This window comes from Amblyomma mixtum, chromosome 5, assembly GCF_055824585.1.
Source record: "Amblyomma mixtum isolate Tamu chromosome 5, ASM5582458v1, whole genome shotgun sequence".
In the NCBI taxonomy this organism is placed as follows: Eukaryota; Metazoa; Arthropoda; class Arachnida; order Ixodida; family Ixodidae; genus Amblyomma; species Amblyomma mixtum.
Genome location: NC_143016.1, coordinates 204,065,493 through 204,089,647, shown reverse-complemented (window position 1 = coordinate 204,089,647; position 24,155 = coordinate 204,065,493). Strand labels below are relative to the sequence as shown.

Here is a 24,155-nt window from a genome sequence, read left to right as displayed (position 1 = left end):
TGTCTTCCTGACCGCTGGACTGCCATCACTACAACGTGACAATATTCAAGTAAAGACCGCACACAAGTTTCGTAAGCAAATTTTTTCATGTGTGGTCGGGCAGTTTTTAGCTTTCTTCGCAAAACCCATAGCTTTCGCAATGTGGCTGTAGAAATATTAGTAATGTGTGACGACCATTTTAACTTACTGTCGAGTGTTACACCTAAATATTTATATTTCTCAACTTCCAAAATCCTATTACCGCGAATAAGGTAAGGCAGCAAACTAGGAGACTGTTTTCTAGTGATATGTAAGACAACAGTTTTCTCACTATTAAGTTCCATAGCCCATTTAAGACACCATTCTTCAATGGCAAAAACTGCTTTTTGTACAGAGCTGTGGTCATGTTCGGATGAAATTTGTTTATACACAACACAGTCGTCTGCGAATAACTTAACAGAAACATCTTCACGTACAACCGCAACTAAATCATTGACATATATTAAAAACAACAATGGCCCGAGCACACTTCCCTGGGGAACTCCTGAATGAACACTAACAACAATTGAAGCGGTCTTATTAATTTCCACATATTGTTTTCTGTCTGTAAGGTAGGCTTGAATCCACTGAATGATAAAAAAAGGCACACCCATACATTCCATCTTATAGAGAAGTTTGCCATGTGGCACCTTATCAAAGGCCTTGCTGAAATCAAAAAAAAAAAAGATTAACACGGCTTTCTTTTTGAATTCTCCCGCGTACGGTGGGCGGTGTCGACCAACTCGTGGAGCGCCATTCACCCAGTCCCGTGGAGGCTTGCTGCTCTGCCATCGGCGGAGTAATACGCAGTAGACCATAGTAGCAAATAGTCCGCGCGTATTTTTATTTCTGCGGGCTTATTTTGCGGCTATATTATCTGCGAATGAAACTATTTATTCATGGAAACCTAAAAAACAAAATAAAGCAAAAGCAAAGCCTCCACGGAGCTGGCTGAAAGGCACTTCACGCGTTGGTCGACTCTGCCCACTGTTCGCGGAGAATTAAAAATATAAAGGTGGGAGCCGGACGTTAATTCGATTTAATTAGGGAAATCGGCCACAGAAGGCCATCAGTCGCAGTTTCTAAGAATGCTTGGAACGTGCAGATCGACTTCCCGCGGCAAAAAGACAAGTTCAGAATCCTCGTCAGTGCACCTTTAGGGCCTTTATCAGGTGGTGTCATCCTTGCAGTTCGATGTAGGCCATTGGACGACTTCGGTGTCAGGCGAGCGCCCTCAGAGGAGCCCTTTCTCTGTGCTTCAGCCCCTTCTCTGCGCTTCAGCCCCTGGACATAGCTGGGAACCTGCCCAGTGGTGTCTGCAGGCCTCACATTCGGGCCTCCCCAATGCGACACCAGAAGCTCTCGTGTCCCAGCCAGAAGCAGCGACAGCAGCCAACCACTGAAGAGGCGGTGAATGAGATGCTAGTCCTGCTGTGCGACATCCCACGATCATGTGCTTGTGTGTTGAACAACCAAATGAAGAAACCTGGGTCTGGTTCCACACGGCACAACACCCAAGGCCTGAACCACAAAAACTTGCATGTTGCAGAGGCAGGTAGGGTCTCAGCTGACATCAGGTGACACATATTCATGCTGTTGGTGGGGCGGTGAATTGCTAAGCCTTGAAATCTATTCGTTCCAAGGCCAAGGGTCAGCTGAAGAAGACTGTGTGATAAAGGTGACACATCGAAGCATTCACATGGCTTAACCATCACCTTGCCCGCCGTGGTGGCTCAGTGGTTACGGTGCTCGGCTGCTGACCCGAAAGACGCGGGTTCGATCCCGGCCGCGGCGGCTGAATTTCGATGAGGGCGGAATTCTAGAGGCCCGTGTACTGTGCGATGTCAGTGCACGTTAAAGAACCCTAGGTGGTGGAAATTATCCGGAGCCCTGCACTACGGCGTCCCTCATAGCCTGAGTCGCTTTGGGACTTTAAACCCCAATAAACCAAACCAAACCTAACCACCACCTTGCATAGAAGCAATAACTGGCCCCTCTTCTGAGTGGTTCCTTGGAAGGATACTTCACACTGCCCAGTCATTTTTGATCAGAGATGTACTGTCAAACCTACTTAAAACAATACCGATTCTAACAATTAGTCGGATATAACAGTGGTCAGTCGTGGCACCATCAGCTTTACCATGTGTTATGTGGTAAAATAGCAATGCTCTCATAGCACATTATCAGTTATAAAAAATAAATCTGGAGTGTCAACCATTAAAGAAACAATAACATGGAAATGCTAAACCACACTTACAACATAGAAGTGTCGCGCGAAAGAACCCTTGACACAGACGCAGGCCGGAGACACGACGGATAAGTTTCCCATGCAGAGAAGGTAGGGAGGGAGGGAGCAGTCCATTACCGAGAACCGCGTTTTTCTCTATTCTTGCATTCTGCACTACGGCTGGCTCCTTGCTGAGCCTCTTGTCTGCAAGCTCACTTCCTGTAAGAACGGCTTGATGACATGGAGGCACTCCCGCCGGTGCAGGGATAATGGCTTTGTACAAGGGACGGAAATGCTTTCGGAGGACCACCCATAACCAAGTGGTGTGTGTGCACTGTTTCTGGATGTCAGCAAGGCTTCTGACAGTGTGTGCCACAGTGTGGCATTGTGCAAACTGTCCAGGTTCGGCTTCCGTGGAGGGTCTCTTTCGCTTTTGGAAAATTCTTCACTCCAGAGAACGCAATATGTCTTGATTGGGTGGGCAAAGAGAGCTTCTTTGTTGGCGTTCCTCAACATTCCATAATTATTACCCTGTTATTTAACGTCTTTTAAAACTTTGTGTCTGTAGGCCATCAGTAGGCTGACGATACTGTCCTCGTATCCCAGTCGCCGAACTACTAGCAGCCGAGTGCCATAACCACTGAGCCACTGCGGTGGGAATAAAGTATGATTATTATTATTATTGCGGTGTGTCGAGTTGAAGAATTCTTGCATGCAGTCATGACAAATGAAGACCTCACCGACGAGGCGATCATGGCAGCTGTCACTGGCGTGGACGACGACAACAACAAACAGGAACCCCTGCAAGTTGAGGTATAAAAGTAAAAGCTCACAATCCGACGTATGTTAATTTGGGAATTCGGGTCCATGTTGCCCCTCGCTCCCCGGATCCACCCTTCTCTCTCTCGTGGCCTATCGCGGAGGGGAGGCTATGTGTCATCACGTGGGCCACCCACACGGGAGACAGAAGAGAGTTGAGAGCGAGACGCCGGACACGACGCCACGGCGGCCCAGGTGACCCCAACGGTTCTCCTGTGCCTGCTTGCGAGGGAGGCCGTCCGAATTTGGAACATTCCAATAGAAGGGGCTGCCTGCGGGCTATTCCTTGGTGGTGTTGCTCTTTGCAGCCACAGCTGTGGTCGAGCTAGCAGAGTGCTTGTGGCCCTGAGTACAGGGTCCAAACCGCACTAGAAACCCCACATTTTGGCGCCCAACATGGGGCCCCCTGGAGTTCCAGGTGGGGTGCTAGTTCACGAAGAACATGACCAGCCTGTGCTACAGCTGCTGGACCTAATGATGTTGGCCGATGCATGCGGCGAAGCTCAGGAGATCTCGAGCGTCGTTTCCCTGGCCACATCTAAACTGACCGTGGATGCAGTTGTGCAAGGTCTGTTGGGTGCAATACATGAAGCCGCAGGCGCGGCTGGCGTCCGAAATATTGCGCCGGGAGTCCCTGGTGAATACTCCGAGTTGGAGCAGCCAGATGGGTGTGGCTACAGGAGTTCCGTTCTGCTGAATGTGTCCCCAAGCGCTCCTGCAGATGCGGATCGCACAACTGGTTACGCGACGGGAACTCCCGGCCAGCAAGGAAAGTCCAAGCCAGGTGGCAATGGCTTCCAAATGTTCCGCTACATCACAGGCACGTCCGCAGATGCAGTTCACCAACCGAGTTTCCACCCAGGAGATCCTGGACTGCTCGTTGAGCCATTGCCAGTTGGCACCGGTTACTCACTCCTTTCAACTCCTGCGCACGCATTCAGGCCAGGTGGTCTAACTGCGTCAATGCCCGCAGATGCGGCAAGCGCTCGCCGCCAATTGGCAGAGGGTGCTCCGGGAGGTCCCGAGCACCACTACAAGCCACCGCCACTTGGTGAAGGCTACCCTTTCTCCGCCTTAGACAAAAGCCGGCCAGTTAGCCCCACTCTATCAGCACCTGCAGACGTGGCACACGCACCCAGTGCTGAAGGGCACGCAGTGTGATACACGGCGGAGCGAGAGAGCACCGTAAACATCCTCGCAAACGCAACAGATGTTGCAATTGGCGCGCTCGCCCAGCCCTCGGATTGCTACAGCGACAAGCAAAGCGCAAATGACTTTCTGCTGGCCCTGGGACAAGCTAGCGAGTGACCTGAGCGAGATTCTGAGACGAGTTCTCCCCGTTGCACTTGTTGATCAAGTTGCCCGGTGGTACCAGTTGGTTGGCCACACAGTGGGCAACATGACTGATTTTCGACACTTGTTCAGGGAGGAGTTCCCTCCATACGATTACAAGCTGCACATGCAACGAGAGCTCGAGCTGCGGACACAGGCCCTGGATGAATCGCTTGTCGAGTTCGTACGAGCGATGCAAGAGCTGCATGAATATGCAGACCCAGGAGCTCCGAGTCCAGAGCGAGTGGAATGTGTCATCCGACAGAGCCATCTGACATTTTCCCTCTATTTGAAGGGCTGCAGATGCAGCGATTTGAACGAACTTGCCACTGAAGCGCGCCGAGTCCAGGCTCAAACTTCAGCGGCCCGTAAATAACGGCCCCCACCGCCGGCTCAGGAGTGCCTAGAGCCCAGGTGTGCCTGGAGCGGCGTTGCAGAGGTAAGATCATTCCCATGGCAGGTCAGTTCACGAGCGAGCGGATGCCGTTCAAAATATCGGATCATGCTCTGGATCCCTACAGGTACGGGCTGTGGAGTGCTGATACACCACCCCCCGGAGATCTACGGGGTGCCGCCACAAAAGCCCGCATCTGCTCAGATGGCCGAGATGCCTCTGAGACCCCCCCAAGCGTCGCATCGAGAAGCATGGAGATCTGTGCGCTGCTTTAATCGTGGCCAGAGTGCTCACATAGCCAGAAACTGCCCCTCGGGATCGGGAAACAAGGCAGGCCGCCAGTAACAGCACCGGCGGAGGCTACCAATGCTCGGAAGCCCATCCCCATCAAGTCCGCATCCAAAGTTGGTGAACCAACTAACATGCCTGCTCTGTTTATGGACCTTGCAGTTGCGGGGAGAACCTTGAAGGCGTTGCTGGACACGGGGGCAAGCATCTCGCTAATAGGAGACGAGGTCGTTTCCCAGCTCCGGTGGAGGTCTGTTCGGTTGCGACAGCGAAGGACGCCACTCCAGCTAGCTAGCAGAGAGGTGCAGTCCTGTGGTGACATTTGCCTCGCAGTGCGCTGGGATCAGCGTGTATGCAGAATGCGCTTCACTCACCTGCCTGGTCTCAAAGTGCCAGTTATTTTAGGCCGAGAGTTCTTGGTGAAGACTGGACTGGTTGAAGACATCGCCCGTGGCGGTTATCGGGAGAGCCAGTGCGCCCCACTCAGGCCCTTTGTCGACCTGCAACGAGATCGTCTTCAGAGCGCACGGCCGACCCTCCCACGAGTGCCGCCCACACCGCCAACTGCCGGGATCGGCAACAGTGGCCCACCTCTATGCTCCCTCTCCAAGGTCGGAGCAGAGAAAGCATGCTGAACCGACAGATGTCGGCGAACTAAGAGATTGTGGGTTTCCCCCATCAAATGCCGAGATCGGCAGCGGCGGCCTGCCAGCACGGTTATCCTCCGGGGTTGGAGGAGAGAATGCACACATTACTGGCAGATGCTGGTGTACTGACACAGCTCGAATGTGACCGCCTCATCTTTGTTGGATGACTGACTAGATATTCACAGACCATCCAGGATGCACTAGTTTGGTGCTGCACCGCATAGACTCGGGTGATGTGCTGCCCTGGAACCCAAGGTCCGTCAGTGTTGCCAGACAGCAAGCTAGCGACGAGGCGCTCCAGGAGTTGCTCGTCTCATATGCCACTCTTCCAGTGGTTCTTGTGCCGAAGACAGATCGCAGCACGTGGTGCTCGTGCGTTGACTATCACAATGCGGTCACAAAGAAAGATGCGCACCCCTTCCAAAGAATAGACGAGATCGTCTCAAATCTCAGAGTTCTTCTCGATTCTTGATGCGAGCAAGGGGTACCTGCAGGTTGAAATGGGACCAGGTGATGAGTGGAAAACGGCCTTCACATGTCACAGCGGTCTGTTTCACTTGACGAGAATGCCTTTCGGTTTGTCCAGAGCTCCGAGCCCATTCCAAAGGCTGATGGACCGTGTACTCGGAGACGCCAGATGGCATCATGCTCAGGTGAGCTTGCTTGGCTATCGAGTAGAACGGGGACCGGAGTCTCCTGGTCCAGAAAAGCTTTGGGCGATCCTGGAGTTTCCTGCGCCTAAAGATCGTTATCTGGGCATGGTGGGATACTATCGTCATTTCATTCCCAATTGTGTGCGACTGCAAGCGCCCTTGGCAGGGTCGCTAGGAAAGTCTTCTCCATGGGGAGAGGAGCAGGAAAAGAGACAACATCACCGAGGCGGCAGCTCTGAAGCTGCCCGACCTGAACAGCCCATTCGTTATCCAGACCTGTGATATCGGAGTGGGAGCAGTATTCCTTCAGATGGGGGAGGGGGGATCAACTGCGACCTGTGGCATTTGCGAGCTGCGCACTGACACCGGCAGAACGCGACAGAAAAGGAATGCCTGGCCTACGCACTCCGAAGGTTTGAGATGTACGTAGAGGGAACAAAGTTCACAGTCGAGACCGACCACATGGCCTTAAACTGGCTGAAACGCCTCCGTGAGCCCAGCTTGCGCGGTGGGCCCTGACACTGCAACACTCCCAGTTAGAAGTGCGTTATCGCAAAGGTACTACAAATGTAGTCGCAGATGCACAGTCACGCCCAACCAGCGGGCCAGGACGAGGAGGAGGGGGCAGAGTGTCCCCCTCTGCGGAAGGAGCTCGCTGCGGGGAGTGCCCCGTCTTCGGAGCCCCGAGAGCACGTGCACCTCGTTGGATCAGGGATCCCCCTCGAGGTTGCGTTCAGCAGAGAAGAGCTTCTCAAGGCTCGGCGGGAAGGCTCATTTTGTAAGGAGCTTCTTCTCAACTCTTCTCAACTTCTTCGATTTCTTCTCAACTCTTGATACAGCAGGACAAATTGATGCCATTTTTCTGGATTTTGAAAAAGTGTTCGACCGAGTATTCCACTGTAAACTTTTACTTAAACTTAAGCACATCTTACAAAATCAACAAATTCTACAATGGCTTGATTCATACTTATCCCACCGGCAGCAGTACGTGCAGATCTCTGGTTCAAGTTCGTCGATCACTCCAGTGCTTTCAGGCGTGCCGCAGGGCTCTGTCCTCGGGCCACTTCTTTTTATTATATATTTAAATGACCTCAAGTCCGATTCTCCTGTCCAGGCTCATTTTTTTGCAGACGACTGCGTAATTTACCACACAATTCTCTCCGAAAGCGATCAGATAATTATAGATAACTATTTAGGTGCTGTTAATAATTGGTGTAACAACTGGAAAATGCCGTTAAATGTTAGCAAGTGCAAACAAATGACCATAACCAGGAAAAAAGTTCCACTGCTGTTCTCTTACAAAATTAACAGCGTCCCTCTTGAACGGGTAGATGAATTCAAGTACCTTGGCGTAACGATCAGTTCGAATCTAAGCTGGAGCCCGCACATTAATAATATAACCTCAGTGGCATCTAAAAGACTATGGCTAATAAGATACCAGCTAAAACATGCTTCCACTAAAACAAAGCTTGTGGCGTATACTTCCCTAGTGCGTCCACTACTCGAATATGCTGACGTAGTATGGGACGTAGTACCCGCATACGAAAACGGATGCCAAAAGCTTAGAGCGTGTCCAAAGAAGAGCGCTACGCTTCATTTTCAACGCCTATGGAAGACATGCACCGATATCTGATCTTCTTAGCCGTTCCGGTTTGCCCACCTTGGAATCTTGTCGCAAAATGCATCGCTTGAAAATGTTATTCGACATCGTCAACAATCACACTAGAATAGACTTTCACACTTATATGCAATATAACAGAACACGACAAACTCGGCACAAACACGATAAATCAATTGTAGTTCCCAAATGCAGAACCACTGCATACAAGCTGTCGTTCTTTCCAAGAACGATAGCTGATTGGAATGCATTACCTCGTGAGGTGGTCACCTTATCGTCAGCCAAAACATTTTTATCTGCAATCAACCCCAACCGGTCAAGTTAGGGTATTTGGTTCGACTCTGGAGTGTTGCCCTTGTCGTGTGTTGTTTTGTATTTTAATGTAAAGTGTTTGTCACTCGTCTGTTATTTGTGTTGTTCGGCAGAAATTTTGTTGCCTACCTGCAGGCCTTTTTTTTTTTGTTGTTTGCTGTTGACAAAGCACTGTGTAATTGTATCCCCACTCCTGCCTTGGCCACCAAAAGGTGGCTGGCAGTATTGAATAAATAAAAATAAATAAAAACAGTCTTAGTGAAGAGACGGGCCCTCCGACGAGTCAGGCCAAACTGCGCTGTGAAGCCACTCGTAGTGTGATTGGCGCTAACTCTAGTGTCACTGGTATTGTGGCGAGTGAACTTCCTGCTGGACCATGATGGAACGTGCCAGGCAAAGAAGCCTCGGATGCGTGTTTCAAATCCATTATTCCACGCAAACTGTGGCGGCACTATCACGATGCAGACGGGAGCACTCCAAAGACATGTCAGAAGCTTTGTCAGTTCGCTGCCTGGCCGGGAATAAAGGTTGATGTGTGTAGGTACGTACAAACGTCTGCCAAGAGAGAGAGGTGGAACGGCACCTGGTTTACTCCAACCCAGCACACTTGGACACCATCTCCTTCGCTCTGCGCACCCGAGCAGCTGGCTTTTCTCATGTTTGGCAGGGAGCTGAACATGCCTACGAACACAATTCTGATCAGAGGGTGTGCGCAGAGTCACAGCAGACGTCGATGACTACGCAAGATGTCGACGACTACAATTGCGCAAGCGTTTGGCAAATGCCATGAAGGAGGCGAACAGCAGCCGCGAGAAGGCCAGGGCGAGTCAAAAGCAAAGCGGAAAGTTGGCCAAGTTGGATAACGTTCATGATGTAAAAATAGCGCTTGTGTGCGTCGTTTACTTTCCATCCCTTGTGTTCCCTGTGCGCTATTTTTACATCATGAATGAGTCAAAAGGCCACTTATGAGCACATGCACAGAGACGTGGACTTTTCGACGGGAGACCTCGTTCTCAAGTGCAACTCAGCGACGCAACCTCAGGTTTCTCGGCCAGTCTAGCGCCCAAACAGGTGGGACCCTTGCTGCCCGCTAAGGAGCTTTCGCGGCTCAACTACCGGCTGAAAGACCCGAGATCGGGCCGAATCAGCGGACCCATTCACGTGGGAGAGCTGAAACAGTACTTCCAGAGGGAGGTCGCTGTGGAAGCAGAAACGGCGAACGAAGCCCAAAGAGATCTCTACAGGCACCGCTACGATACCCGAAGCCAGCGAGCTCATTGGGGGAACGGGAGAATGCCAAACGCACGCACACAGCGGCGTCGGTTGTCAAAACAGCTCGAGACCGAGCAAGCAACGAAGGAATGCCAGACGCGCGAGTTCGCGCACGGTAGACCTAATGCAAGGAGGCCCTTGCCCCGACGTCACAATATTCGAACTGGGCGAGATCGCCGAATGTGACCCATGCCGGCCATGGAAATGCCTGGTGTGGGCGTTCTCCTGCCCACCCTGCCTGTGTGGATACATAAGCCGGTGTACTTCCTGTACACTGCAAAAACCAAACGGCACGAGCAGTATGCAGCCATGCGATTGCTCGCGTGATTCCGGCGCCGATAGCCCTCGCGCGTTGCTACTCTGGAGTGGGGACGGTGGAGAGCACGCATTCCTGGGGCAGACTGAGAGAGAGAACACGCACGACGCAACAGCGTGCGCTCTCCTCTCCCTACCCCACTCGTAGCGGCGGCTGCAGTCAGCGTGATAGTGGAACATTTTGCCACGTTTATGACTTCCAGTAACAGGGTTTTCTGTGAACATTTTCAAGCTGATTTAATCTACATTTTTTTCTGGTTTTGGTTTCCGTGTTGCCCTGTCTTTTTGGGTCTTCTTGCAAAAACTGCATGCAACAAAAACCTGGATGTAACAAAAAATCCCGGACTTTTTTCAAGTAGGTTGTATCCAGGTTTACGTGTAAATGCTCTCAACTTAATGTAATGCGCAGAATATAACCAACCCCCATATATAGCCTTCATTGATTACGAGAAAGCATTTGACTCAGTGGAAACCTCAGCTGTCATGCAGGCATTGCGGAATCAGGGTGTAGAAGAGTGTTATGTGAAAATATTGGAAGATATTTATAACGACTGCACAGCTACTATAGTTCTCCATAAAGTCAGCAATAAAATTCCAACAAGGAAAGGTGTCAGGCAGGGAGACACGATCTCACCTATGTTATTTACTGCCTGCTTACAGGAGGTGTTCCGGGGACTGGAATGGGAACAGTTGGGGATAAGAGTTAATGGAGAATACCTGAGTGATTTGCGATTCGCTGATGACATTGCCTTGCTAAGCCACTCAGGACAAGAACTGCAAAGCATGATCAATCAGTTAGACAGGCAGAGCAGAACGGTGGGGCTAAGAATTAACATGCAGAAAACCAAAGTAATGTTCAACAGCCTAGCAGAGTGAACAGCAGTTCGCAATTTGTAGCGAGGTGCTGGAAGTAGTAAGAGAATATGTCTACTTAGGGCAGGTAGTGACCGCAGATCCGGATCATGAGAGGGAAATAACTAGAAGAATAAGAATGGGGTGGAGCGCATATGGCAGGTTCTCTCTGATCATGAATGGTAGCTTACCAATATCCCTGAAGAGAAAATTATACAACAGCTGTATCCTACCGGTACTCACCTATGGGGCAGAAACGTGGAGGCTAACAAAGAGGGTTCAGCTTAACTCTTTCGCTACCGCGCCTTAGGCCATCGTTCGCATATGATCGATTCAAATCGCCCGCACAAAAAAGCTCATTTTGGAGCGTCGTGGACGTGCTCCGCCATCTAGTTAGCGACCTCAACAACTGCTCTTTCGATTGCAGCCTTTGTTTCAGTGTTTTGACATGAGGGGGCGCCGTGAAAAATAAAACTTTGAACGGCCGCGGCAGCGTCAGCCGGAGAAAATGGCGTCCGCATCGCCGCGCGCTCCTCAAAAGCGAAAGCTGACACCGAGCTCGTCGGCCGGTTGCAGTTTCGTTTTTTGCGACAAATGCAGTGGTTATTAGTCGGGCAACAATGTACAAACGTGGGATTTCGGTTTCGACAGCAAGACTTCGCCTCGGGAGCCTGGAACGTCAGCGCGTACTTGCATGTAAGTTCTGTTTTCGTTTGCTGTGTGTTTTCTGCGGTGCATATGGTTTGTAATTGATGACAGTGGTTTATTTTTGTGCTTCAGGGTCTTGACAATGTTTAGCGAAGACAGTTTGCCAAATTCTCAAGGTCGCGTCGCGTTTTTCAACCAAGACGACAGCTAGGTGTCCATATCGGCACATCGCTGCGGAGCGGCGCTTGGAGATTCGCTCGACTTCTCGACTTTTTTTTGATGCTCTTCACGGCGGAAATGATGACGACTTTGTGCGGAAACACTAATAAGTATGCATGGATGAAGAGTTTCAGCAAATTCGGCGTGACGGCTCATGAGAAGACGTGAATATACATTGGAATTGTTGACCTGGCACGACTGTATCTCTACTGAAATACCAGAATCTATTCTGGCCCTCTGCCATCAAAAAATTTCTCAAAATTGGTTTTTTGCTTGTTTTGTTCTTTTTTTTGCACGTAACGGACCCGGATGATTCAGTGGCGGCAGCTTCTCTTGGCAACACTTGGAAAGTGTCCTGGCTTTTGAACCACATCGATAAAACTTATTTCATCGATCCTGATGTCTTAGAGCTTGCCTAAAATGCCAAATTTTATCAGCTGGCTTTCAGGGAGCAGCTCATTCAAGAAATATGATGAGGGAAAAGAAGTCCACGCCCCCAATCCTCCCATAGAATCCATTCAACACCAACCGAAAAGATTGAAAAAAAGAAGAAACTGCAAGCTCGGCTATCAGAGAACAAGGGAGGAACAAAGATAAAACCTTATGTGAAGCACTTGTCAGTCTACCTCTGCTTCACATCTTCACCCCTGATTGCTCTCCACAGTTGCACCACAGTCATGACCCCTGACTTGACAAGCCATGGAAAGTGCAGTAAATTTTTCTCATAGCTGAAACTGTGAATAATGACAGCTATAAGCATGTGAAACAGTTTGTATATTCCAGTTTTCCTCTAATCAAGTTTGGGCTTAGTGCAGCCGGTAATTTTTGTTTTTGCTATATACTTTTTTTTTGTGTTTTTAGCAAATTTCACAAATAAATGTTCATTTACTTTTGTACACACAACTCTTCTGTTTGTTTCATTCAGAAGCGTAACTAATAAGCTACAAATTCATGCATTGCAATATGTGCTGAGTGTATTAGTTCTTGGGAAAAAAATTTTTCTTTCAGTACACTCCAAATCGTGCATTTTTCCGCGGTAGCAAAAGAGTTAAGTTAAGAAAAACGCAGCGAGCTATGGAAAGAAAAATGATAGGTGTAACGTTAAGAGATCGGAAGAGGGCGGAGTGGGTGAGGGAACAAACGCGGGTTAATGACATCTTAGTTGAAATCAAGAGGAAGAAATGGGCTTGGGCAGGGCATGTAATGCGAAGGCAAGATAACCGCTGGTCCTTAAGGGTAACGGAGTGGATTCCAAGAGAAAGCAAACGTAGCAGGGTACGGCAGAAAGTTAGGTGGGCGGGTGAGATTAAAAAGTTTGCGGGGATGCAGTGGCGGCAACTGGCTAAAGGACAGGGTTAACTGGGGAGACATGGGAGAGGCCTTTGCCCTGCAGTGGGTGTAGTCAGGCTGATGATGATGATGATGCTCTGAACTTTGTCATCTTTCCGTTTTGTCGGCATAACCCGGTTACAACTCTGGTATTTCGATGGCATTCCAATATTCTTATAAGTGTGTGTGAATGTAGTGCCTGGAAGAAGACATTCCATTTTGGCTCTGCAGCTGCAGAGCCCATAGCGAAGGTCGCCGACAATGAGTCTGCGATCAGATGGTGGCTAACACTGTAGCAAGGCTGAGATGTGGGCGAGTTGGTATGCATTCATACTGGTGAACAGTGCAAAAAAGGCGGGACAACGACAAGACAAGCGCTGACTATCAACTGGGTTTATTGAAGGACGGAAGGGTATATATACGAAAACATAACACAAAGAAGTAAGATGAAAGTGTGAAAGGGCCGTGAAAATCAAAACCTATGTCACATGTGAACTGATGTATGCTAATTCCTTGTTGCTAAGTGCCACGGACGGACTGCTGATGCATTCGTCACCTTGCCTGTGGATGTGATGCGCTTCCATTATTTCGCGCGTGAGCTTATCTCTATGGCGGAACAGAACTTGGGTTTTCTTGTGCTCAGGTGCGCACTTGCACTTTTTGCAGCGGAACTTTCATCTTACTCCTTTGTGTTATGTTTTCCTATATGTACCCTTCCGTCCTTGAATAAACAAGGTTGATAGTCAGCGCTTGTCTTGTCGTTGTCCCGCCTTTTTTGCGCTGTTCACCAGTATTAACACTGTAGCAATGGCAGACAACCAAAGTGGTCAAAACTGACGGTGCAGAGGCTGTACGTCATTTTCTTCCCATTTTTTTTTTTAATGTAATTTTAAATACAGTAGTTTTTACAAAAAAAAAAAATATCTACGGGAACCCCCCCCAAAAATGTTTATTTTCCATACTGTAAGGAAACAGTAAATACAAAACTTCACTGAAACATCCTAAGCAGCATTATGAATTTTCATGTGCTTCACTGCTGCGCCAACGGGGAGAAGAGTGTGGGCTCACGTGCAGCTGCAGGCGGGGTGGCTCGGCCCTCTCCACGTGGCTGGAGGGGGGGTCCTTGAGCTGCAGCTGGTAGGTGCAGTTGGGCAGCAGGCCCCGCAGCCGGAAGGCCCCCTGGCTGTCGCTCAGGGCCTCCTCCTGGTGGCCCCCGCAGGGGCCCTCGCCCAGGGCCTCCAGGGACACGGCCGGCTCCGCCTCACCCGTCACCGAGCTCACCCAGCCCAGGCAGCTGAAGGCCACCCGCTCAGCCCTGCACAGCAGTCCCCACCTCCCATCACCCTGCTATCCCTTCTCAATCTCATCCACCCACCTAACTGCTATCTGCTTTGACTTCCCTTGAAATCCACTCCGTTACCCTTAATAAGGACCTCCGCATTGCATGCCCAAGCCCATTTCGACCAGGGTGTCACTGACTACGTTTGTTCCCATCATTCTTCTTTCCATTTTTTCTACTTAAAACAGTGCGCAGGGACAGGAAAAAGTCGAAAAACACACAGCACTGACTGACAACTGAGGAATTTACTGCTTTGCTTGCAATAAATGCAGAAAGTATCGTCTAAAAATACAAAGAAAGCCATGGAATCATCATTTTGTCACTTCTGTGATAACCCATTTCTTTTTTCGTCAACGTTAGTGATGGTGTGCTTACGCAGGAGGAACGATTCTTCTGAACGATGAACGCTTCGTATATCTCACGCATGAGCTTTCGGGGGTATCTTCTCAGAATCTTGCAGCGTCGAAAGTGTGGAATGCATTCGCAGTCCGACACGTGTCCCGCTAGCTTGCTGCCATATCCTTTTTCGATGTTGCCGACGTGTTCCATGAGACGTATGTTGGCGCAGCGTCCTGACTGCCCAACATATGACGCCCCGCATGACAAGGGGATCTTATAAACTACAATGCCTAATCATTCACCACTGCTCTGACCACTTTGACATCAATGTTGTCGGTAACGCACTACAAGTAACGGCGTTACCGCGTTACTTTTTTCGATAACTTAGTAATGTACTCATTACCATTTCAGAACTGTAACGGGTAACACACTTCCGTTAACATTTTTCGGTAACGTGAGGTGTCATGTTACTAGTGACTTTTTACTTCAATTGTCTTTCTCCACTTAGGAGAGCAGAAAGTTGGGCAAGTTGGTTGATATGCATACTGAAAAAATTGCGCAGAAAAAACGAGGACGAAGCAAAGACAAGACCAGGACGAGCGCTAACTCACAACTGAAGATTTATTCCGAAACACATGCACATATAAACAGGAAAAAAAAACAAAACTAATCATACCAATCTGACATCAAGAACATCACATGTCACCCCCCTGCGTACCCGAGTGATTTGGCCAAAAAACAGAACTCCCTATCAGAGAAGCGGACGGAAGTCTGGCTGACGCATGTATCTCCGCTGATACGCATATGAAATGCTTCCATGAGTTCCCGCACAAGTTGGTCTCTATGCCTAAACAGAAATGTTGTTTTATCAAAGAGCGGTTTACACTGCCGCTTCTTATCACCGGCATTACAAGTGCGGCAATGTTTTGGGAGGTTGTCAAGGGAATCTCCCCTGAGTAATCTTCAGTGTTCACCTAATCTTTCGTTGAGACATCGCCCTGTTTGGCCGATGTACACCGAACCACAAGATAGCGGCAGCTTGTGTATAAGCTGCCGCTATTTTCTATAAATCTTCAGTTGTGAGTTAGCGCTCGTCCTGGTCTTGTCTTTGCTTCGTCCTCGTTTTTTCTGCGCAATTTTTTCAGTATGTCTTCCTCCACCTCTTTTTCAGAAAAAAAAAAAAACGCTGAAAATGATGTTGCAAATAAAGAAATCTACAGGTGCTCTCGACAACCCTTGTTGCGGCTCCATACGTGCCAGAAAACACCTGCCCTTGAAGACACACTCAACTAAAACAAAAAAGCACGAACACGCATTCACACACGTCTTCACCCCCAAACCACTCACACACACACACACAACTCTCTCAAGAGTGGATGCATGCCGAGCCATCAATGGACCATTTGCAGAAATCTGTAAGTCAGTTTCTCTGTAAGCTTGTTTTCCAACCAAAAGTTTTCGTTCCCAGGCGGCACTCTCGCATTCTTTGCGGAAGCAGTTCCCTCTTCCGAGTAAACTCAGGAATGGTTTGGTTTGGTTTGGTTTATGGGGGTTTTACGTCCCAAAGCGACTAAGGCTATGAGAGACGCCGTAGTGGAGGGCTCCGGAAATTTCGACCACCTGGGGTTCTTTAACGTGCACTGACATCGCACAGTACACGGGCCTCTAGAATTTCTCCTCCAAAGAAATTCCAGCCGCCGCGGCCGGGATCGAACCCGCGTCTTTTGGGTTAGCAGCCGAGCACCATAACCACTCAGCCACCGCGGCGGCCTAAACTCAGGAATGCCGCCAGTTTACTTCAAGACGGCCCCAAGAGAGCCGTCGAAAGAGTGCAATGGTACAGCACAGAAAAAGGAATTGCAGTCAACCGGCTGTAGCACTGAAGCAGAGGAGAAAGAAGGAAATGGGCCTTTGTTCCCGTGCCGGCACTAGTGAGCTACCTGATACTAAACTTTCTAAAAATTTTCTGCTCAACAACACTGTCGCTTCAACTTTCTCCCTTCATAGTCACAGCCCCCTGTTCTCCCCTAGCCAGAACAAGGAAGAACCCACTCCCCACAGCACTGTGCCTCCCTCCTTTTTCTGCCTAGACTCTGTTGCACGCAGAGTGCGACCATCCGGAGTTTTCATTCGCTTGAAGTCTGGGTTTGAGATCTTTTGGTTGGGAAACAAGCCTTGCAGAGAAGATGAGTTACAGGTTTCCGCAAATGGTCCATTCTGGGAAAAACTGCCCAGAATTTCTTGAGAAACACTGACGCCAGGTCAAAGCTTGATGAAAGCCGCAGAATCCACCATGCACCACCCACGGTTTTCTTAGAAGTGGATTGCTGTGCCTTGTCGGTGTTCCTCACCCAAGAAAAACATTCGTCCATTCCCTCGCTTCTGGTGGCGCTGAGCTGCGGACATGAAGGAAAATGCTTTCAAGAGCCCGCTTGCTTTGACCTGTAGTCAGGTTCCCGAAATGGGAAACACCAGGCACATGCGAGGAGTGTTGCGAGCTACGGGCTGTGGACTCGGTGAAGATCTGGGTCTTTATTTAGAGATTTCGACCCATAAGAACAAAGGGGGTTCACTTGCCACATAGCACTAAAAAGACACGGACACAAGGGAGACACACAGGACGGGTTCCGTTGACAGTCGAGTTTTCCAACGCCGTAGTGACGTGACCAAGCTGCGGGTTCCAGGAAGGAAGCGTCCTTGGTGGCCGAATCCAGACCATCCCAAGTTCCGACGTGAGAGGAGTGGCGCTTCGCAACCCTCAAGTCCAAGAGGGGTGTGTCTCCGGTTGAACATGAGCTCCGCGTTGGCAGCACAAGCAGTTTCCCGAGCCCATGGGCCCACAGTGTCTTGCAACGCAACAGGAGGGAAACAGGTGTGGAGGCTATGTCGTCTGCCCATCAACTTGGAAGGCTCTGCACCCTTCGCACTGAGTAAATTTTTTATTCCAGAGAATTGCAAAGATGAAAACTTCACTTTCAAGTGCCTCCTTTGTTTGCCAAAACTGAAGCTGTTGAGCTCCGGACTCCAACTTGCAAAAACATGTGACTTGACTTTGGAATCCATCTTTTTAGTTTTATTTAGTTCCCGGTGTTGAGTGTGATGCATTTTTGGCGGTATTGGCAAAGTAGCAACGCCCCACCCCCTCTACTGGTATTTCAGCCTATCTAATGACTGCTTATTATTTTTTAAAATAGAAACTGCACAGGCAGAGCCTCCTAGAGTTTGAGATGCTGGCAAAAAAAAAAAAAAGGAGACGCTGCGAAGAACATTTGAGTCCAGAACAAAATGCGCCCTAGGGGAAACTGGACACTTGATCCCCTCAGCTGGTCGAAGAGTCGGTCACCAGTGGAGCCATCCAAGAAGAAACATGCCCCCGACACAGAGCTGTTGCTCATGACTCGTCTCCATGCGCACCTCGAAACCCTCCTTTTCCTGTGGCTGCCACTCACTTTCACAGGCGAGTCTTTTAGCTCGTTTAGAAGCAAGTGCGCAGAATGGCAAGTTGTGGTGCTAGTTGGTTGGTGCTCATTTCATCGTGGAAATAATACTCAGCGTGAAAGGTTAAAGAGTACAAGGAAGACGTGCATCGTGTCCGTTTTTAACCCTTTGCGCTCAGAATCCCTTCCACGATGAAGAAATGGTGCATTAGTTGTCCCTCAGCCCAAAGCAAGGCCACCTTCTACATCGTGTATTTTAGCTGCCTAGTTTAAATATATGGTTTCCAGCTGGAGTGAACTTTAGACCGAAAGGAAGGAACACTTGAAGAGGTGTTCAGTGAATTCCATCTCCACGGAAAGGTCACCAGGGTGGTCACGGACAGTGGGTCTTTAAGGTAAGGACAGCTTTTTGCACCCCTCTGTGAATAATTACTGTCCGCTCTTCATCGACAGCATGAAGGAAGGCTAACACCATGAACCTAATTGCAAGTGTTGATGCAGCAAGGGCGGATTCTGTTGACGCTAGGATAAAACAGAGTGTATTCAGCAAGTGCCTCTGGAATAAGCAAGCGCATGCAGCTGCCCCGATTAAGACCCACTGCAGGATTGACTTGCCGCACACGGCTGTTACATGATGGAATTCAACAGTTAGGGCTGTGGACACTATCAATTCCTTGCTAGAAAAGGGGCAGAACTTGGAATTTATTTTCTCCAGAAACCTCACGAGCCCAAGTTCATAGCAGAATACTGCAAGGTCTCGCGGCTGCTGGTTCCACATCCGGTTTTCACTACTTCCGATGTCATCATCAAAAAGTACGAGAAAATCTCCGGACTGCACTTTTTGGATGGAATCTTTTAACATAGGCTCATTAAGAAAAAATGGGCTAGTACATATTGCCACACTGCTGTTCTGCCGGTGCCGTACGCTTCCGCTGCTGGCCTACTCGGCCGTTCAGCCCCCTCTGAGTCGAAGAGCTGCGTATCATGCAAACATGATTCGCATATTCATATGTTTTCACATTTCTCCCGGTTGCTTTTCCGTTTGCAAGAAACCTATCTCGTGCAGTCAGGGAATATCACTTAACTTCATCTGGTGAAGGATATCGCGAGATACAGGGGGTGCCATTTACAAATTTGATAAATTTCCAGCAACTTTCTTGATGAAAGCAACTTTGCTAATGCAGATTGTTATGAATCGGAACGATCTGTGGCTACCTTGGTACCGAGGTTCAAGTTGTTGTGGATGAAGCACAGCAAAATGCAGTCCTCGAGACCGTCCACAGTGAGCTGTCGAGATTTTCTCGGCATCCAGACAGACTTCTTCGGGAACTCCTCGGCATCGTCGTCAAGTGAGGAACTGCCTTTTTTGGGTGCCGCATAACTGTGCACTGAGTGGGCTGGAGGAAAACTTTCCACGCGTTCACCAGCTCTTCCTGAAAGTGAATCCATCCAGTGCGTCCGTCGAGCACCTAGGTGCCGACATATTCACTAAGCTGGCTAAGGACAGCTTTGCAAGGCAGCTGTTGCTCAAATTCAACAGCAACAAGTTGTAACTATTAGAAAGTTGTTGTTGTTTATTAACATTGTTTTCTCTTAGAAGCTTTCAAAATCAAGCAGTTAGGAACTGAATGCGTCAGCGACAGCTCTGTTAGGTTCACGGCAAAAGAGTACCCCTTCATGAATGGGACATAGGTTGCCACATGCTTTCTTCGCTCACTTAATCAGTTTTGTGTTTGCTGTTTTGATAGCATTGGTGGTGCTCTCGCGCATGTGCGCCCTGTTCTGATGTTGGCGAAGTAAAGAATTTTCAGTTGTGTTTCCAGTGTCGTCCTGTGTACTCCTCCTCCTTGTGAATGCGTCCTTTTCGCTCGTTTTCTACACACCATGCACCAACTGGCCCAACAAGCTACGCTTCTTCAATACGCCATTTAAGCATTTCTTTATTGCTATGCAATTTCCTCATAATTTCGTAAGCAAAAGAACATTGGAATTACTGTAAATTTGTTCAGTTCTGCTATGTTTTCTTTGTGAAGTTGGAATTATGTGAAATATGAACTTTACAAAATATATTGAGTTCGTACAGCAAAGACGCACGATTAAAATTGATGGCCATGGAGTAACAGCAAAGTAACGTGCGATTCTTTTTTTTGGGTACCGGTAACGCGTTACCTTTGTTTGTACGTAACGCAGGGTGGTAATGCCTTCTTTTTTTTAGCGTAACGAGTAACGTATTTAGTTAATTTTTTTCGGCAACACCTACAACACTGCTTGACATCTAAATAAGCCAAAACGAGGTTGAATATGCCTGCTGCCTCGGACGACACTCCGAGGTCTGGGTGTCCGATTATCCTTCACAACTAGAGTCAGTTCTTTCCAAAGGTCCAAAAGATACAGGATAGGTGAAGGCTTTTCGCGCCACGTTTAGAATTGTTGGAAGCACCTTGCAGCTTTTGCAAAAGCAAAGCCTGTGTCTTTTTTTCCTGAGGTTTTTATTAAAACACTGCATATCAGCCAAAAAACGTTACATTTTTCATGAAGCTTCTTAAACCGTTAGAGGCATAATCGCCTTAATCGTGTTATCTCCAACATACTCCTTGTTCCAACATTTCCCTATCTTTACGAACATTCGCAGCGTCTAGCCGAAACGTGATATCGTGTCAAACCTTATATCTGAAGCAGAGCGAGAAGTTGGGCATGTTGGTACTGATTAATCTCGATTGAAGGACAGCGCAGAAGAAGACGAAGGGCTCGTCGTGTGTTCCTTCAAGTGTTTTTCTGCGCTGTCCTAGAATCGAGATTACGGGGTTTTAATTTGGGGAGATAAAAAAATGCGCCTCTCCCGTAACCGAGAGTAGAGTAAGCATGAAATGTTTACGGGCCTAACACAGGCTCCATTGCTCGGCTTAAGCAGCTGTGACGGCGGTGCCATTGAAATCCAGGACGATGCAGAAGCGTACGCGGGCACGACGAGACGCAGGCCTGACAAGAATGTACAGGGTGGTCCACTCTAAGTGCGAACACAGCTCCGCGAGCGCCAGCGGATCCGCTGCGTTCGCGCATCGAAGCAAAGCCGCGCAGGCGCACAGGGGCCCGGGGCAGGAGCTTCCGTGTCATCTGCTACAGCGCTGCGCGCACCTCAAGAGAGGTGCAAGCGAGGTGCGCGCCAGCGCAGTAGCAGACGACACGAAGCTCCTCCCCCGGGCCCCTGTGCGCCTGCGCGGCTTTGCTTCGATGCGCGAAGCCCCTAAGAGATCACGTATGACAACGAAGTGTATCGTGGCATTTATGTGCTTATCGCACGCGCTATTAGAAATAGGAAATTATAATTCCGTGCATTATCAAATACACAGCTCGAGTGATATCTTGATGAACATTGAGAAGACACTGGCAGCAGTTATTTTTTGTGACTCGTTTGGAGAGCAACCGGCGCTTGTATGCCAGTCCCGTAGGAGGGCTTAGAGAGTCTCGTTTAAACTCGTTAAATCTCGTACGGTGCCCGGATGTTCTCGTTTCAGAGCCCAGATGAGTGGGATTCAGTGCCCGGATGACGGCTCTCGGTCTCGGCGTGACGTCACCACACTGCCAACAACGGGAGCTAAAAGCATTTCATGCTTAATACGTTTTCCCCGTTTAATCGCGGTAGACACAGTTCAAAACAGCAAGACCCCACCCTGTGGTTGCGTACGCTACCGAGCGCACGCCGACCACGGCGGGCCTTGCTCCCAGGGAACAAAGGAACTCTGGCTGACCCAAACAAGGCATGTATTGCTACAACAACAATAAAGCCGGCTGGCAACAAAATGCGCTGAGGAATCGAGGACGTCCGGCTCACCAGCACGGTTACGAGCAAACGTTCGCCCACGCTAGGGCAAGGGAAAAACTCCGAGGCTTCGCCATTCGCCCCGCCAACGAAGAACATCAGCTTCCCAGGTCCCAAGCAGAAGAGGGCCATCTCCCCCGTGCACACGCACAGCAAACACGGCATCTGTGGCGCTGCGACACCAGTGCCCTCCCTCATTAGTTAAACTAACACAGCTGAGGAGGGTGCATTGCAGGGAAGCTAACCACAGAAGATGAGTAAAGCCCCACAAGATCATCATCATTTATTTACCCTTACATTACATAAGGGGAGGGGGGGGGGGGGGGGGGGGTCAAACAGTAATCCCAAGTCACAAAAATTAAAGTTGGGAGCATAAATTTAGACACATGTAGATACAGCTGTCAATACTTCAAAAGAAAAACAAGCGAGTAAGTAGGCAAACAAAAGAAAAAGAAAAGATATAAGATGATATAAGATAAACCTTATATCATCGTCAGACAGCAATCTACTTGTACTAACCGAAACATGGTTGAACAACTATTTTGTTTGGATTGCCAAACTTTTGTCTTTTCTGCGCCGATCGTAGAGACGCTCACGGAGGGGGAGTTCTAATTGCCTTCAAAGGGCAAATATCACGTTCTGTCATCAATGTCGCGGCGTACTAAGAAACTTTACGGCTCATGTGCCGTGCTTCACCACTGACACTCTTGACTGATGCGTGTTATAGGCCCCTGGCTTTCCTGGTAAGCTTCACATCAACTGGTTTCCCTAAAGCACACATCCTAGTTTTTTAGGATTTCAAATACCCCCCCCCCCCCCCCCCACAATCGACTGAGAGTAGTGAAAGTAATCAGCCGCAGCCCACAGCCACGAAGAGCCGTGGGAATTCGCTGATGTTTGTCTTAATTTTAATTTGACCCAACTGAGCTGGAACGTGTTGCAGGAGAAGCAGCTGGACTGACCACTCATACAGACAGCGACCATAAAGTAATTGCAATAAACGTTTTTGTTGCTAATAAGCGCTTGTCGAGTGTTTCCTTTCGTCTCCGTCTTGTCGCGCTTTGGAACCCATCATAAAGTAATTCATGCCACTTTCGGCTTCACACCTGCATTAAACAAAACTTCCCGGAAAGCTACTAGGCTACACGACAAAGGAAACTATGAAGCAAAGAAATAACTAACTTATTCTCAAACGTCCTTTCATACCAGGAATGCAAATGAAAACTCGACACTTTTCAAACATAATATAGCTGAAGTAACCAGTAAATATATCACAACATGCAGCTTTAGGAAGACAAATCAGAAGGCCCCGTTCACAAAAGCACTAAAAAGGCTTGAAAATAAGAAAAACACACATTTTGTGCGGCTGAGCGACAAGGCAGCCCAAATGTGCGGCAAAAATAGAACGATGCAGAACATGCATACTTTCTGCGATTGTAAACGCTAAGCACGCCTTCTATGAAGTACGGTAAAACGGCGAGTTGAGCGAGTTGGTACATCTTGAGGAAAACAGTGCAGGAACAGGGACAAGAGAAAAGACGACGACGGGACAGGCGCTGACTAGCAACTGAAGGTTTATTGCACGAAACACAAAATATATACTCCACAAACAACCAGGAGCATGCCAACACTGATAAGATGTCACAATTATTCATAATGTTCAAACGGTATCTCACAGTCATGAACGAGGACGGATGGGATGCTTACGGATGTGTCGCGGTTGTTCTGCATATGAAATGCTTCGCTAATTTCCCTAGTTAGTCTATCTTTGTGATTGTACAAGACCTTTGTGTCGCTAAAAAGTGGCGGCACACATGGTTGAGCAGCAGGCGCGCAGGTGTTACTACCACATTCTTTGTAGTGCAAGGCTAGGTTCGAGGAAGGGGCTCCTTTCAAAGAGGTGTTGTGTTCACGCAGGCATCTTCCCGTCTGGCCTATACAGTTCTTGCCACACGTGAAGGGACTCCCTTGGTAGGTCTATGAAGTAGACCTACCAAAAATGATAGTCGACAATCTTAAGAAGTTTTGGAAAGTGATAAACCGAAAATGCGCGCTGTCACCCTCACTAACAATGCTGGTGTTACAATCACTGACATCGAGTGCGCAAATGCATCTAACGGTGCTTTTTCATCTGTTTTCACTGATGAATCCGAAGTGCCCCGTTCTCCATCACCACTTGTTATTACTACAGCCATGCCCCGCAGGGTTCTGTCCTTGGTCCTTCGTTATTCCTCATTTACATTAATGACTTATCCTGTCATATCCGCTTCTTTGCTG

General features: G+C 48.8%; 1 protein-coding gene across 2 annotated transcripts in view; it reads right to left on the bottom strand.

Moving 5' to 3' along the window:
• Positions 1 to 24,155, bottom strand: part of LOC149345458 (BOS complex subunit NOMO3-like) — a 142,336-nt gene that overhangs the window by 26,459 nt on the left and 91,722 nt on the right. For both annotated transcript variants that reach the window (XM_089546656.1, XM_089546657.1), the window contains exon 8: positions 14,012 to 14,258. In XM_089546656.1, the coding sequence (XP_089402782.1) occupies positions 14,012 to 14,258 (247 nt within the window). The remainder of the gene's footprint in view (positions 1 to 14,011; positions 14,259 to 24,155) is intronic.